At 49.1% G+C, this 14964-nt stretch overlaps 1 protein-coding gene across 5 annotated transcripts in view; it reads right to left on the reverse strand.

Moving 5' to 3' along the window:
- MSI1 (musashi RNA binding protein 1) overlaps positions 1 to 14964 on the reverse strand; it is a 56418-nt gene continuing 41454 nt past the window's right edge. For 2 of the 5 annotated variants that reach the window (XM_083478821.1, XM_083478819.1), the window contains exons 7-15: positions 11037 to 11085; positions 8800 to 8882; positions 7853 to 7970; positions 6936 to 7016; positions 5756 to 5812; positions 2971 to 3039; positions 2674 to 2846; positions 1333 to 1398; positions 1 to 148 (exon numbers count right to left, since the gene is read on the reverse strand). In XM_083478821.1, coding sequence (XP_083334947.1) covers positions 1357 to 1398; positions 2674 to 2846; positions 2971 to 3039; positions 5756 to 5812; positions 6936 to 7016; positions 7853 to 7970; positions 8800 to 8882; positions 11037 to 11085 — 672 coding nt within the window. In that variant the 3' untranslated portion in view covers positions 1 to 148; positions 1333 to 1356. The remainder of the gene's footprint in view (positions 149 to 1332; positions 1399 to 2673; positions 2847 to 2970; positions 3040 to 5755; positions 5813 to 6935; positions 7017 to 7852; positions 7971 to 8799; positions 8883 to 11036; positions 11086 to 14964) is intronic. The other 3 variants (XM_083478820.1, XM_083478822.1, XM_083478823.1) reach the window with 3 other exon arrangements.

Here is a 14964-nt window from a genome sequence, read left to right on the forward strand (position 1 = left end):
TCAATGGAGAGATCAGGGCAGGCCGGGAGAAGCCCAGCAAACAGCCATGAGTGTGCAGTTTTATTTACTAAAAATGAAATCTTGGCTCATCCCTCAAGTGTTGCCGGATCCTCCAGGTCGCTTGTCCTTGGTTTGCTCACTGGGGAATCTGAAAGAACAAAGGGTGTGGGGAGATGGAAATTATGGAATGATCGTGCAAGGTTAGCCTCCCCAGAATTTTGCATTCACAGCTGTCTCAAGAGTGTGCAGGCACACCTTCTCGTAGAATCTTACAATGGTTAAAAGGTAAAGGTAAAGGATTCCTGGATGGTTAAATCCAGTCAAAGGCGACTACGGGGTTGCAGCGTTCATCTCGCTTTCAGGCCAAGGGAGCTGGTGTTTGTCCACAGACAGCTTTCCAGGTCATGTGGCCAGCAGGACAAAACCACTTCTGGCTCAACGGGACACTATGACATAAGCCAGAGTGCACGGAAACACCGTTTACCTTCCCGCCACAGGAGTACCTGTTTATCTACTTGCACTGGTGTGCTTTCAAGCTGCTAGGTTGGCAGAAGCTGGGGCAGAGCAACGAGAGCTCACTCTGTCACAGGGATTTGAACCGCCAATCTTCCAGTCAGCAAGCCCAAGAGACTCAGTGGTTTAGACCACAGCGCCACCCGCCTAGAGCTGAAAGGCACTCCCCAAAGCTAATCTGGTCCAACCCCCTGCAATGCAGGAATCACAGCTAAAGAATCCTTTACAATGCCCAACATAATACTAGACTCCACAATGGAAACATCCCACGAGAGACAAATGGAAGGGCTTTTTCTCACACAGCCAAGCATGTGTGTCAAGACAATGGGCATGCCTTTCCCCCTCATGTAGAAAAGAGGAGGCAGGCTCTGAACATAAGAAGAACCTGCCAATGGCTCATGCAGTCCAACCTCCTGTTTTCACAGTGGCCAACCAGATGGCTGTAAGAGCCCCAAAAGCAGGACACAAGCGCTAAAGCATCTCTCTCAGACACACAACCTGTTGGTTTCCAGCAACTGGGATTCAGGAGCGTTGCTGCCTCAGACTACGGAGGCAGAGTACAGCCATCATGGCTATTGGCCGCTGAAAGCATGAATTTGCCCGATGCTCTGTTAAAGCCAGAAGATGCAGAGAACCATCCCAGGTCTCACCACGTGACTTCAAAGTACAGATAGGTATCTATGGGAGGAGGCATCCCCTCTAATATCTTGGACTATGGCCACTTCACCCTACAGTTCAACTAAAAGTTCTAAAACTGTCTTCAAGGACAGACCTATGAACAGCACACTGCGGAAGCCGAGTCCCCATTGGCCATCTTACCTCCTCCTTCCTTGGTCCTCAGCTTCAGTGGTAACCATTAGTAAACGCTGTTGCAATCAAAGGTCCCTTCAAAACAATGACATGACATTGATTGGACATTATCTGCAGAGCTTTGAACACTCACAATGTACCGTATTTTGTGGGTGGGTGTGGGTGTACTATATCAGGTTAAACTGCAAGATGACCTTATCCCCACATGTGCAGTCTTGACTGCTTCAATCTGCAGAACTGGCACTGTTACAGGTGCCACAAAATTCTCGTTCCACATTTGTAAGGAATGGAACTTTCAGTGTGGTGGCACTTTGGAACTCCTTGCCTATTGACATCCAGCAGGCAGGTGCCTCATTTTGTACTCTTTTTGGCGCTTGCTAAAAACGTTTTTGCTAAGGAAAGGCCTATCCAGATACGTAGAATGTTGATGAAATTTTTAATCTGGGGGTTGTTCTTTTTTAAATTAAAAAATGTTTTATTTTTATTGTACACACATAATTCATAACACGACTGACAAAAAAATGGCTCCTTAAGGGGGTAAAATACTGAACACAAAAAAAAGAGTTCTTTTTTGTAAACCGCCTTGAGTGTGGTTTTTTCAGGGTTTTTTGTTTTGCAATCATGCAGTATATAAATTTTATGAACTAAATAAATACATCAAATGACCCAACTGAGTTATCTGGTGCTGCAGAATTGAAGCGCAGAGCACTCTAGCCTTTGTCATCAGAAAGGGCCACTGGCAGGGCTGCACATACTGCCTTCTAGGAAGATAATCATAGCAATGGGGAGACCAACTTGGCCCCATCCACCGGCCAGTGAAAAAGCAGCTGTTCTAACGCTTGCTTTCCTCTTCCCTCCACATTCCTATTTCCTTACGTGCTGTACCTATTAAATTGCGAGCCTGGAAGGCAGGGACAGTCTCATAATTTAATATACGCACAGTGCTTTTTTAAAAAAAATGCTACGTGCTTTAGCAGTATTCAATAATTATGATTGTTACTGAAGGATATATGACTTTAGGCAAAGCTAAAGAAGTCCCGACATTTCTTTAAAAAGCAAACATAAATGAATGTTATGCTACTAAGTCACTGGCCTGCCTTTCCTGTCTGGCAGTGGCTCTGTTGGGTCCTGCTTAGCCCTTCGCATCCTTTAATTCAGCCAGCCTCAAACTGGTGCCCTCCAGATATTCTGGACTACAGCTACAACAGGAGCTGCAGTCCAAAATGGCCATGTTGGCTGGAGCTGATGGGAGTTGTAGTCCAAAACATCCATAGGGCAGCAGCCTGGGGGAGGCTGCTTTTTAGAGAGCTCCTTGCTCCGCCCCACGGGGCCCTCCAGCTGATCACTCACCCCTAGGCTGTGGCCAAAGCCAGTGCTCGGGGCGGGACTCGCTGCGCTGATGTAGCTGCTGACTCCTGAATCCTGATTGGCTGCTCCGTAAAGCTCCGCCATTGGCCCGGGGCTGGTGGTGCCCAGGAATCCACCGGTGCGGCTCGGGGTGGACCCTACAGGAGGAAGCAGGACTAGCCAGTGAAGATGCCAAAATGAAGGCCCCCTCGTCCCCCCGCCCCACCCCTCACCCAGAACAAATAGAGAGCTTCCCCAAAGCCAGCAAGGTGGCCACCCCCCAGGGAGCACGGCAGTTACCTGTCCCTCGCACCACAGCCGCCGCTGCTGCCGCCGCCGCCATGGGTCCATACGCAGTGAGAGGGATGGCTGGAAGGAAAGGGAGAGACGTCAGAGCAGGCCTGGGCTTCCCCGCAGGGGTGGTGAAGGCGTGGGTGGCTGGTGAATCTGAAGAGCACCCAGGGCCCATGAGCCAGGGATAGGGGAGGTGGTGACCCTCGCCTGCTGATGGGAGTTGGAGTCACTGGTATTCCCTGCTCTCTGAGAAGTAGAATTTCCACTCAGGGAATAATGCCTCTTCTTCGATCTCAGGGATGGTGGGAGACAAGCTGCCTTCTGCTGGCTTTGGAAGCTTTCATAGGTTTCCTCCACTGTCTAATTACATCAGGGGTAGTCAACATGCTGCAATGTTGGTCAAGGGGTGATGGGAGTTGTAGTCCACTGGGCCATATTGGCTGGGGCTGGCAAGAGGAGGAGTTCCAACCACGCCGGCTCTCCCTGCCCCAGGCAGAGAGCAGTTCAAGGTCACAGCCACAGCATATATTTAAAGAACTCTAAACAGGCATGGCTTCCCCCAAAGAATTATGGGCGCTGTGGTTCGTTAAGGGTGCCAAGAGTGGTTAGGAGCAGTGCTTCCCCCAGGAGGTACTCAGGGGCAGGCAGTACCGGCACTTCTCTTGTTGTAATTTTAAAAATGTGGCACTTACCGTAACAGCTTCATGGCTTCTATTTTTCTAGAAAAAAAGCACTGGTCAGTAGACCCCCCAGCCCCCTCACAGAGCTGCCGTTCCCAGAGTTCCCTGGGAAAAAGGATTGATTTTTAAACCACTTAGGGGGTAGCGGCTCTGGGAGGGGAGTGGGGGTGGTCTCCTAACAACTCTCAGCACTCTTAACGAACCACGGCTCCCATAATTATTTGGAGCGGGGTGGCCATGGTATCATAGCTCTTTATGGTGCGGACGTGACCTTGAACTGTGGTCTACCTGGGATAGCCAGCGTGGTTGGATTCAGCATCCTGTCAGCTCCAGACTGTGGACGTCGTCTGAAGGCACAAGAGGCCACCAACTTGATGAAGCTAAGTAGGTCTGGCTCAGGTCAGGCTGGCATGTATTGATGACCACCTGAGAACCACACAGACGCCATCTCGGGGAGGGCTCCACAATGAAATAAAGCTTTTTGATACCCACGTTAAGAAAATAAAATAGGTCAGAAGCAGCAAGATTTTAAGCCTGGGGAAAGGCTTTATTATTATTATTATTATTATTATTATTATTACTACAGTGGTACCTCTGGTTGCAAACGGGATCCTTTCCAGAGCCACGTTCGCAACATGAGCAGAATGCAACCCACGTATGCGTGTGCACGGGTTGCGATTCGCCGCTTCTGCGCATGACGTCATTTTGAGCATCTGCGCATGCGCGAGCAGTGAAACCCGGAAATAACCCTTTCCGGTACTTCTGGGTCGCCGCGGGACACAACCTGAAAAGACGTAACCTGAAGCGAACGTAACAAGAGGTATGACTGTATTATTATTACCTATGGTATCCGAATGCCTGTGCTGCAGGGTCTTTGGGTGCTTATAACAAATTACCTTGGAAAGCTGCGGCATGAAGTAGGCTAAGGTCTCCCCCACCCCTGAAGCTCCAAACCTCAGAAGAAAGAGAGGGAAGTGTGGCGAGTGAGGGGATGTTACGGAGGATGAGACGGGCCTGTCAGTCCATTAGCTCAGGATGAGAGAGGAACAGCAGAGCGCTGCCTGGGCAGGAGACACACGTGGCAGCTTCTACAAAGCTTTGGGGAAATGGCAGCGGGGGGCAGGGGGTGCGCCCTGAAATGCAAGTGCGAGGCCAGGCCAAAGGGCGGAAGGGCCATGGGAAGGAAGCGGCGGGAGGCATTAGACTCAGAGAGGAGGTGGAGGAGGAGGAGGAGGGTGGGGAGAAGGTGCCCTCTGCTCCCTTGTGAACAGTGGGTGCAGGGAAGGAGCACCACCAAAAAATTCCACCCCATTCCATCTCCAGAAAAATAGGGGGAAACAGTGCTGCGCCATTCCAGCATTGGCATGGCTGTTTTCTCGGGGGGGGGGCAAAGAGTAAGGAACAATGCAGCAGAATCAGCTGGAAGGGACCTGAGGGTCATCTAGTCCAACCCCCTGCAATTCAGGAAGCGTAGCTAAGTAGTTCACAGTTCTAGGAGGAGGCACCAGAATTCGGAGCAGAACAGGGATTTCCAAACTGCCCATGAACATGTGAAGCTGCCTTGGTAGAAAACAGAGGAGGGGGAAACTCCGGGCCTACAGGTCCCTTTGGCCCTACCCACTGGCCATGCTGGCTGCTGGGGTTGATGGGAGCCAGAGTCCTCAGCCAACATAGGGAGGACTGAAGGCCCCCACACTTGGTAAAAGGTGACCCCTTTTCTCCTCGGTCCACACAGACCAGCAACATTCCTTCTGACCAGCGGTGTCTCTCTTATGCTTTGCAGAGTGAGGCTTGGTGAAAAAGCACCGAGAGAAAGAGCAAAAGGGTTGTGTGGGTGGATGCCTTATCGGTGGTGTTAAATGGCTGAGCCCTTCAAGTAAGGGTGTAACATCAAACGCATTTCCCTGAACGTGGAGCGGTTGCAGAACAACGCAAGAGCCTGAATTTTCACGCAGATGGAAATGGAAACGAGGGTCAATTCCAACCTACCTCCCGCCCGCTCCCCCAAAACAAGCTGCAAGGTGGTAACTGGGCAGGAGCCACCCAAAACTCTGTGCCCCCACCCCACCCTTCCAGCTTTTTGCAAGGTTTAGGAAATCGGTGGGACTGACCTGTCAGCTCAGGGAGGACTGGGGCACTCGGGAGGGGGGTCCTCTCTACCCGGAATTCTAAAAACGAAAGGCAAGACAACTTAGGATATGTGGTCAGTTTCGTCCCCGAAAGAGAGGATCCAGCAAGCAGAGCGGAAGGGGCGGGGGAGAGAAGAGGCGCAACAGCAGAAAACACAAATATTCTGGGTGAGGCCAATCCTCAGAGTTGCTACCTGGACTTGATAGAGTAGGGAGCAGGTGAGAAAAGACCCACCACTGCTTTCAAAACCGGCACCAGGTGCCCTGGCTCAGTATGACCGCCTAAATAAAGGATTCCCCCCCCCCTTTGCAAACAGCAGCAGTGTGACCTGCCTCAAAGGCTTCTTGTGATCCACCCCCACCCACCCCGTTGAAGTAACAAATTATTTTTCATTCCTTGAGGTTTGGAGCCCGTTAGATTTTTGATTGTGAGTCTCAATTAATATCCGGCTTTTAGATGGTGCGGTTGAGGGCTTTTGTGTTCCGGTTTTCAGGAAGGCGGCAACTCTGGGAGGGGGTTTGAGGTGGGTGTTGAGGATCAGAAGCAGGGAGGGAAGGAGGGGCTTAGAAAAACAGATTGAGAGAGAGAGAGAGGCTTGCAAGCTGCCCTTTCTAGGACTAACAAGTTTCCAGGGAGAAGGGGACCAAGGAAGAAACCACAACATCAGCGTCCTGCTCCTATTAAAACCTCAGAGGTTTCTCTCACTTCCTTCTTGAGTGGAGACAATTGGCAAAAGTTTAGAGAGGTGGCGGCGAATCCCCTTTTCAGCCCGAGGGCCACATTCTCATCTGGGCAACCTGGGGGGGGGGGGCACATGTTGCTGGTAGGCGGGGCCAGAGGCAAAAGTGGGCGGAGCAACAAGTGTGAATTTTATTTTTGTGTCGTAGGCTAGTTTCTACACACACTCGCATGGATCCCCTCTATCTCCATCCAGATGAGAATGAAGCCTTATCAGAGTCCCAAGGACTAGGGAGAGTCTGTGTGGCTAGGGTAGAGTTCCAAGGGCTGAAGGTCCTCATGGGCTGCATTAAGACTCTGGGACTGAGGTCTGTCATCCATCCTCCACTGCCCGCCGGGATTGTAGGGATGAATTTTGGGGTCACTGGGGAGCCCACCCTTAGCACAAAGGCACAACAACTGAGAAAAGGGAGAGAGACATACCAGGGAACTGGTAAGTGTAGCCAGGCGCAAGGCCCGTGTAACTTCGGCTGGCGTAGGTGGCAGCCTGAAAACCTGGGTAACCTATTCCCAGAGACAAAAGCATTGAGAAAAGTTAGATTATTTCACAGCAAGGCACACACACACCAGATTCACCCTCCGTAGTCTCTCATTCATGAGAGGCAACAGAAGGGATCTTCTAAATGTCCGAATCTCGCTCTCCTCAATCTTTTTATGGGAGACAATATTCACATACAGTTCAAACCTTTAATAGGTTGTCCTCTACTAGCAGCCGGGCTCACAATAATGAGACACTGGAAGAACTCAAGAGACTGCTTCTCTGACAAGTCGGCACAACAAAATTATGGCAAAACAGCACTTGTGGAAAAATTAAGATAAGAAGAACAGAATCTTTTGGCACACGTTTACTTAGTCTAGTCATTAAAGGATCCTGTGCTGTGTTCCAAACACCTTAAAGCGGAGCGAGTCTCCGTGCTGCATCTCTGCATGATTTTTTAAAGTGCTCTAGTGGCGCCTCATCTCCTTTAAACAGGAAGCAGTGTGTGCAGTTCTTACTTTTGCACCCTGCAAAAGGAATGCTCTTCATGTGCAAGAGCAATGTGTGTGTCAAATTTTAATCTGTAGGGGAAGGTGTACCTCCTTCGTGGGAAACTCTGGAATTATCTGCAGTGGAATTATCTGCAGTGCGCCCATGCTGCCAGAAGAGGGCAGTGTAGGATGACAAATGCCCGCCCGCCCAAATGTTATTACCCCCATCACAAGACCTCTGACATCAGAGAGCTGATCCTTACACAACTCTGCACAGGTCTTAACACAGGCTGTCTGCTGCAGAGCAATAAGGGCAGAGAGAAAGAGTAAGGGGCGCAGGCAGTTAAAGAGAGCTCCTTTGCCGTCCTTACCCAACATGCCAATCCCAAGCATGAAGGCGTCCATTCCGTAAGGCATCACCCGGGACCGCCCTCTTGCAGAGCCAGTGGGGGACATCACTTCCTTTGGCTGAGCTTTTTTACATTCCACCTGGCATGGGACACAGAAAGGAGACAGCTTGTTTGACAGCCCCCCTAACCGTGTAGGATAGGTCAGCTTGTAGAGCAACCCCTCACTTCACAACCCCGGAGTCAGATTTACAAGCAGAAGAGCTTTCTTCAAGCCCAGCCCTGTAAAAATTGCTGCATCCCCCCTCCCTTCCATAACCATGCCCGCAAAACCATTCTCCAACTTTGTACTGGCTGCGGCCAATTTGAATTGTCGCCCAAAACTTCTAAAGGGCGAAGACGGCTCCATTATTTTCTTTTTATGTCTCCTTTCTAAGCCACAAAAGGCTGGTTTCCCATCACGACATCTTAAAAAAAAAGTTTGCCCTAAACTAGTTTGGATCCAACAGTTCTTTGCACACAGCATTTCCTGCTTGGATTCTTCCTGCTTATTTCCACCCTGTCCCCTATTAAATGTGGAACCCCATTGCCACTTCCTCCTCCTCCTTCCCCCTTACAAGGCTCCTGTGGCTCTTCAAAAGTGGTGCAACTGACAGAAACACAATGGGTGGAGTGTTCCCTTTCATTGCATCCCCATATTTGGGTGGTGGGGGCTGCACCTGTTGAATTACCACCCATCATGCAACTTTTAAAGACATGTTAAGTCCTGCCAGAATAAAATAATTAAAAAAAATCAGCAACTCCAATCTAGTCAAGTGTTCCCAGTGCACGTATAGTTGACAACACTAGGAATCACTGGCCACATAGATCATAGACAGGTGGCTGTGCTGTGCGATAGGAAGGGAGACCCATCTAACACTTCATATACACACACACTGCAGAATCCACAACCCAACCTTCCTCCTCCTAACCATTTTGTTGTTGATCTCATGGAAGTGGATCTCGCAGACTTTCTCCACAATGTCTTCACTTTCGAATGTGACAAATCCAAAACCTGAAAGAGAAATAAAGCAGTTATGGCCTGGTCAAGATGCTGCAGAATCATATTCTATGGCAGAATGAAGGCCAGGCCAGGATCCTACCCTGCTCAGGTCCTGTCAGAATGTCAAAACACAAACACAACATGCAAAGAAACCTGCTGGATCAGGCCAGTAGCCCATCCAGTCCAATTCTCACGGTGGCCACCCAGATGCCTTAATGGGGAAGCTCTCTAGCAGGACTCGAGAGCACTCTCAACCACCTGCTGTTTCCAGCGACTGGTATTCGAGAAGAAGTAGAGTTTGGATTTGATATCCCGCTTTATCACTACCCGAAGGAGTCTCAAAGCGGCTAACATTCTCCTTTCCCTTCCTCCCCCACAACAAACACTCTGTGAGGTGAGTGGGGCTGAGAGACTTCAGAGAAGTGTGACTGGCCCAAGGTCACCCAGCAGCTGCATATGGAGGAGCGGAGACGCGAACCCGGTTCCCCAGATTACGAGACTACCGCTCTTAACCACTACACCACACTGGTTCTCTCATTCAGGAGTACTAATGCCACTTTGGACTTGGGCTATAACTCCTATCAGCTGTCAGGAACTGATGGGAGGTGTATTCTAAAGCCTCTGGAGGGCACCAGGTTTTCAAAAGCTACACCACCAGATTTCACCACAAGTGTGAATGCAGGGCAGGCAGGTTGGGGGGAAAGGAATTTATTTGCTTCCTGTACAGAACACAGCTTTCAACCTTGCCACATGTAGAAAACCAAAGTATTTCTACAGGTAGGCCTAGTGTTGTCACTTGACTGAGGAACTGCAGGGCAATGGGGGATCCACCTAAGTCTGCACTTAGGTCTCCATGAGCAGTTTGATCTGCTGACCCCAGCAGGCAAAAAAAAGCCTTTACAGCACTAAGAGGGAGGCACCACATCGCATGGTAACGTGTTTAAAAAGTCACAGCCACTGGAAGTGACTGGGAAGTTGGCAAACCCTTCAGGTAGGCTGAGTATGAGGCTGTGTGTGTGTGTGTGTTTGTGTGTGTGTGTGCGCGTGCGCTTAAAACAACAAGCAGCTACCCTTTATCTCTCTGCTGAGGCAGCATAAAAACACCAACAAATACTTATTATTATTTTAAATCATTTTGTAGTGGAGTCCCACATCAGTGAAAGCAAGCAGCATCCTAGACCAGTGGTTCCCAAAGGGGGCAGTGGATTACCCAGGGGGTGCCAAGCAGGCAAGAGGGTGGCATGGAATGTAAATGACCACCGGACTTTGAAAACTTAGTATCACTGGCTCAAGTCCACCCATTTTCCTGAATTCATTAAACTAAATGGTTTTTATTGGATTTTTGAATAAATGTGCAATCAACTGTTTCCGTTTTGAATTTCATTGTGCTGTTATATTCCTTAGTGAGTTGTGCAAACCGTTATTGCAGTGTAAGGTAAGGGGCAATGGAGATGAGCTTATGGAACCAAGAGGCTGGTTGGCTGAAACAGTTTGGGAACAATATGTGAAAGTTGAAAGCAGGGATGGCCTATTCTTGATTCCCAAAGGAGTCAGGCATCTAGGGGCTGGGGGGCGGGCTGGGTAACATCAGTCGTCTTCAACCCAGAGGACAAGCCTTGCCTCGAACGGCACAACACCCACCCACCACTACGCAGGAGAGTGGTCTCCTGCCAGCACCCTGCTCTGTAACCAAACTCCCCAAGGGAGGCTCTGGGAAAAGGTGACCTAGGAGTGGGAGCAGCCGCCGCAGCCCTAACCCCCCCCCCCCCCCCGTGCTGCGGCAAAGGAGGAGAGGCAGCCTCCTGGCTTTCGTGTCAGCTTCCCCGGGGGCTCAAATTACTCAGGACAAGGTAAGACACACAGACAGATGGAGCCACGTAGGTGACCAGGGAGGGGAAGGGGAAGAGGCTGCCCCCGCCGGCAAAGAGTTACACGGCACAGGAAGCAGGCAGACAAAAAGCCCTCTGTGCTGAGAGGGGACGCGCCGGGTAAAAGGACACGGCTGACGAAGGAAAGTGGATCTGGAAGGAAGAGGCTGGAGGGAAGGGGGTGGGAAGGAGCTGCAAGCAGGGTGGGGCAGGGCAGGAGGGCGGAGGCAGTCGCAAGTGGGGCCTGGGTTCCCATCAAACACCCCGAAGCCTGGCTCCTCAAAATACAGGGCCTCACCTCGGTGCCTGTTCGTGGTCTTGTCAAACATGAGCATTGCGTCGTCCACCTGCAAGAGACAAAGATGGGGGGGGGGAGTGAAATTGAGTTTGGGGTCGGAAGGGAACCGGTTCCTACACTTAATCCCCCGAAGCCTTAGGTCTTCTCTGCCTATCATCAGGCAAAGCAAGGCAGCTGGATCCAGGTACAGTCATACCTCATGTTACGTTTGCTTCATATTACGTTCTTTCATGTTACGTCCCGCAGCGACCCGGAAGTACCAGAAAAGGTTCCTTCCAGGTTTCACCGCTTGCGCATGCGCCCAAGCACCAAATCGCGCTGCGCACCTGCGCAGATACGGCACTTCAGGTTGCGCTCTTTCCATGTTGCGAACAGGCCTCCGGAACAGATCCCGTTCGCGACCAGAGGTACCACTGTATCTAGGTTTGGGGTGCTACGAAAGGGCAGCCAAGCACCAAAGCTGTTTCACTGTCTCTTTAAAGGGAGAGAGGCGCCTGTAGGATTCCCACCACAAGCGCCCAGGTTTGTTGAGATAGGTCCTGGGACAGGCTGTGCTGCCCATGCCTTTCGCCCCCATCCTGCCCGAATCTTAAGCAGACCAGCCCCTTTGCTGGGCACTTCTGGATATTGACATTGGTCACCCAAATCCCAAAGAAGTGGAACTGCCCTAAATGGCCATCAATCATTCAACAAACAAACAAATAAAACCATAGTAACCTAGAAAGCTCCTTTAGGCAGAAATCAGACCATTTGCCCGTCTAGTTCGGTATTGTCTACATACACTGGCAGTAGTTCTCCAGGGGTTCAGGCAGTGTTTGAAATTAGCCAGGTGCCAGATGCATTTTGCACCTGGCTACTGACCACTTGCAACCAAGGGAAGATGCCTGGGCACCAGGATGATGCCTGACATCTCCACCATCTGGAGGTGCATGCCTGGGAGATCATTGGATCTGGACTGTTTTCACATCCTCAGACTCCATCCTGTAGAATTCTATCAATTATATTTTATCTGCACAATCGGAACGAGTTTCTGGAACCAAAATGCTTCTTCTGTGCAGCCTGAGCAGGAGCAGACACCATTAAGAAAAAGAGGTTGGAATAGGCCAATATATACATAGACTGTCCCTGGATCAAGCGACTTTTCTTCTTTAAGTTTTCAAAGCTCTTAACCTAGCTCAAGGTTGTCATCTGAACGAGCCAGATGTTTAAACAAGATTCAATGACAGTCAGTCCATCATCTGAAAAATAAGACATTAGAACAGTCTTGCCCCTAAAATGGCAACTGGACATTCTGTTTAAGAAGCCATTTGGCACCTAGCATATATATTTGAGTTTCCAACACTGGTTTTCGGTGGGGATGTCTCTCCTGGCCCTACCTATAGATTAAACTTGAGACCTTCTGCATGCAAAGCAGATGCTCTGCCACTGAGCCTGTACACTGCTAACGTTATGACTGCATCCAGAAAAATCCTCCAGGCCAGAGACTCCGGTTACACACGGATGATGGTTTATCAAGTGCTAACATGCCACTTGGAAATGTAATCACTTAGTAAGCTGCTCATCCGTAATGCCATTCCAAAGAGGCAAGGAGAATTCTAACACAATTCGGATTAAAAATCCAGGAAGGCAAGTTGTTCCCCACTTGGCTGGAGAGGATGGAAGCCCAGCATATCTATGCTGTCACAAGGACACTGTAGTAAGCAGCCTGCAGAGGATCTTTTCGTCGGGTAACAAAGAAACCAGAGCTCTAGAATTAGGATGACCCCAGTTAAGAGCTCAAGCAGAGGTGGCCTCCAGATGCTGTTGGACTCCAACTCCCATCAGCCACAACCAAAGGTCAAGGATGATGGCAGTTGTAGTCCAGGCACCATGATCACACCACTAACTTAGACAAGTAACTGTCCCCCTCAGACTCTACATCAGTGTGAGGTGTGAGGATTATTCCCAAATGATACCTATGGAAGATACTTCTGTTGAATAAGGCTTTCTCCCAGATGTGATCCAGCCATTTATGGAATATTAATTGAACACGTGTATAAATGGTTTTATTGTTTTATTTAGAATTTGTAGAGGTGGCCACTGAGCTACAGGGCTAAATTCAAGATGTTAATATCAGCATATAAAGACCTTAAAGAGTGCATTCCCCAGTACCAACCTTCTCAGATCCTACTGCCAGCAGGCAAGGCCTTACTGGTGGTTGGCGGAGACCCATGACGGGGCCTTTTCTATGGTGGCTCCCCAATTGTGGAATGCCCTCCCCAGTGTGCTGACCCTTTCTCCTTCATTATCATCTTTCAGAGGAATTTGAAATCATCCTTGTTTACCCAGGCATTTTGTGGATGAAGGATACTGTTCATGGCTACCCTAACATCACCGGATAGAATGATGTTTTTAACTGTAACTGCTTTTTGGAATGTTTTAACTGTTTTCAGAACACTTAAACAAATTATTATGCATGTGTTTGCCACCCTGGGTTCCTTTGGGAGGAAGGACACAATATCAATTGAATAACTGAATGGAGAAATAAAATCTACTCTACTGTAACTGCTCTTAGATGGATTTAATTGCAATTGTTTCTGGAGTGTAAGGAAGGGTGGCACATACAGTAAATTCAATAAATAATAACAAATAATTGTTTTGTAACTTTTTTTCCTTCTATTTTTATTTTGTACCCTGATTGTTCATACATTCATTATTAATAATAATGCCACCCCAAACCCCTAAGACATTTGCTTCCTGCATTTTTTACTAACCATTTCTATCACACATTCAAGGCAGGTATCTACACAGCCAGGAAGGTTCTGGCGAGTGTGAAAAGGGAAAATATACATATTCCCCTTGTCTTTCTTCCTGAAACAGCCCTGTACAGCACAGGGGAGGGTGAGGTTTGTTTGTTGTTGTTTTTTTAAAAAGTATTATTAACCTCACAGCACACATCTCTCACCACCCTAATCCCTCCCACCCCTCCCCAATCCAGGATGCTTACTATAATCTGTTAGGATCTTGAGAAGGCTAATTCCTTCTTCCAACCCCCCCCCCCACTTCCGCTTATTCCCTCCCACCCAAGCTGACACTTGCAAGTAACCCTTACATTCCATTTATTTCCTGAAAGCTCACAGGTTCTTGCTGGGCCATACTGGGTGGTTGTCATTTGTGTTTTTTTTTAATCTCTCTTTTTTTAAAAAAAAATATTAAAGCCTTTCTGCAAGCCAAAGCAGCCCTCTACATTTCTGTAGAAACCATTGACCTTATTTTAAGCAGAAACATAGGAATCTGCCCTTTAATGAGTCAGGTCATCCATCCATTCTAGCTCAATATTCTCTACACTGGCCAGCAGTGGCATGGCAGGTTTTCAGGTCTCTCCTAGCCCTTACCTGGAGATGCTGGGAATCGAAACCAGGACGTTCTGCATGAAAAGCTGGTGCTCTACTGCTGGAAGTTATCTTATACCGAGTCAGACCAATGGTCTATCTAGCCCAGTGTTGTCTACACCAGGAGTAGCCTATGTGATGACCTCCAGGTGTTCTGGCCAGGCTGGCTGGGACTAATGGGAGTTACAGTACAACCACATCTGGAGACCACCACAGCTGGCTACCCCTGATCTACACCGACCAGCAGTGGCTCTCCAGGGTTTCAAGTCAGGGACATTTCCCAGCCCTACCTGGAGGTCCAATTGAAGTTATCTGGAAATGGATAGCCCAGTTCTGTTTCCAAACTGATATGCATTGACCCACTCAAGTTTGCTATCCAAGCAAGTAACTATTAATGAATTATCCCTCAGCAATAATCACCATATTTGCCCCATTTTCAGAGTGTTCGGTGGCCAAACGGTCCACATGCCTCTTCTGAAAAGTGGCATGATTCTGCAAAAGAGCAGGTCTGTCGTGGAGGCGAAAGCCTGGAATCAGGAACCAAGGCACCAGTTAAG

The sequence above is a fragment of the Podarcis liolepis genome (genome assembly GCF_965112155.1).
Source record: "Podarcis liolepis genome assembly, chromosome: 15".
Taxonomy (NCBI): domain Eukaryota; kingdom Metazoa; phylum Chordata; class Lepidosauria; order Squamata; family Lacertidae; genus Podarcis; species Podarcis liolepis.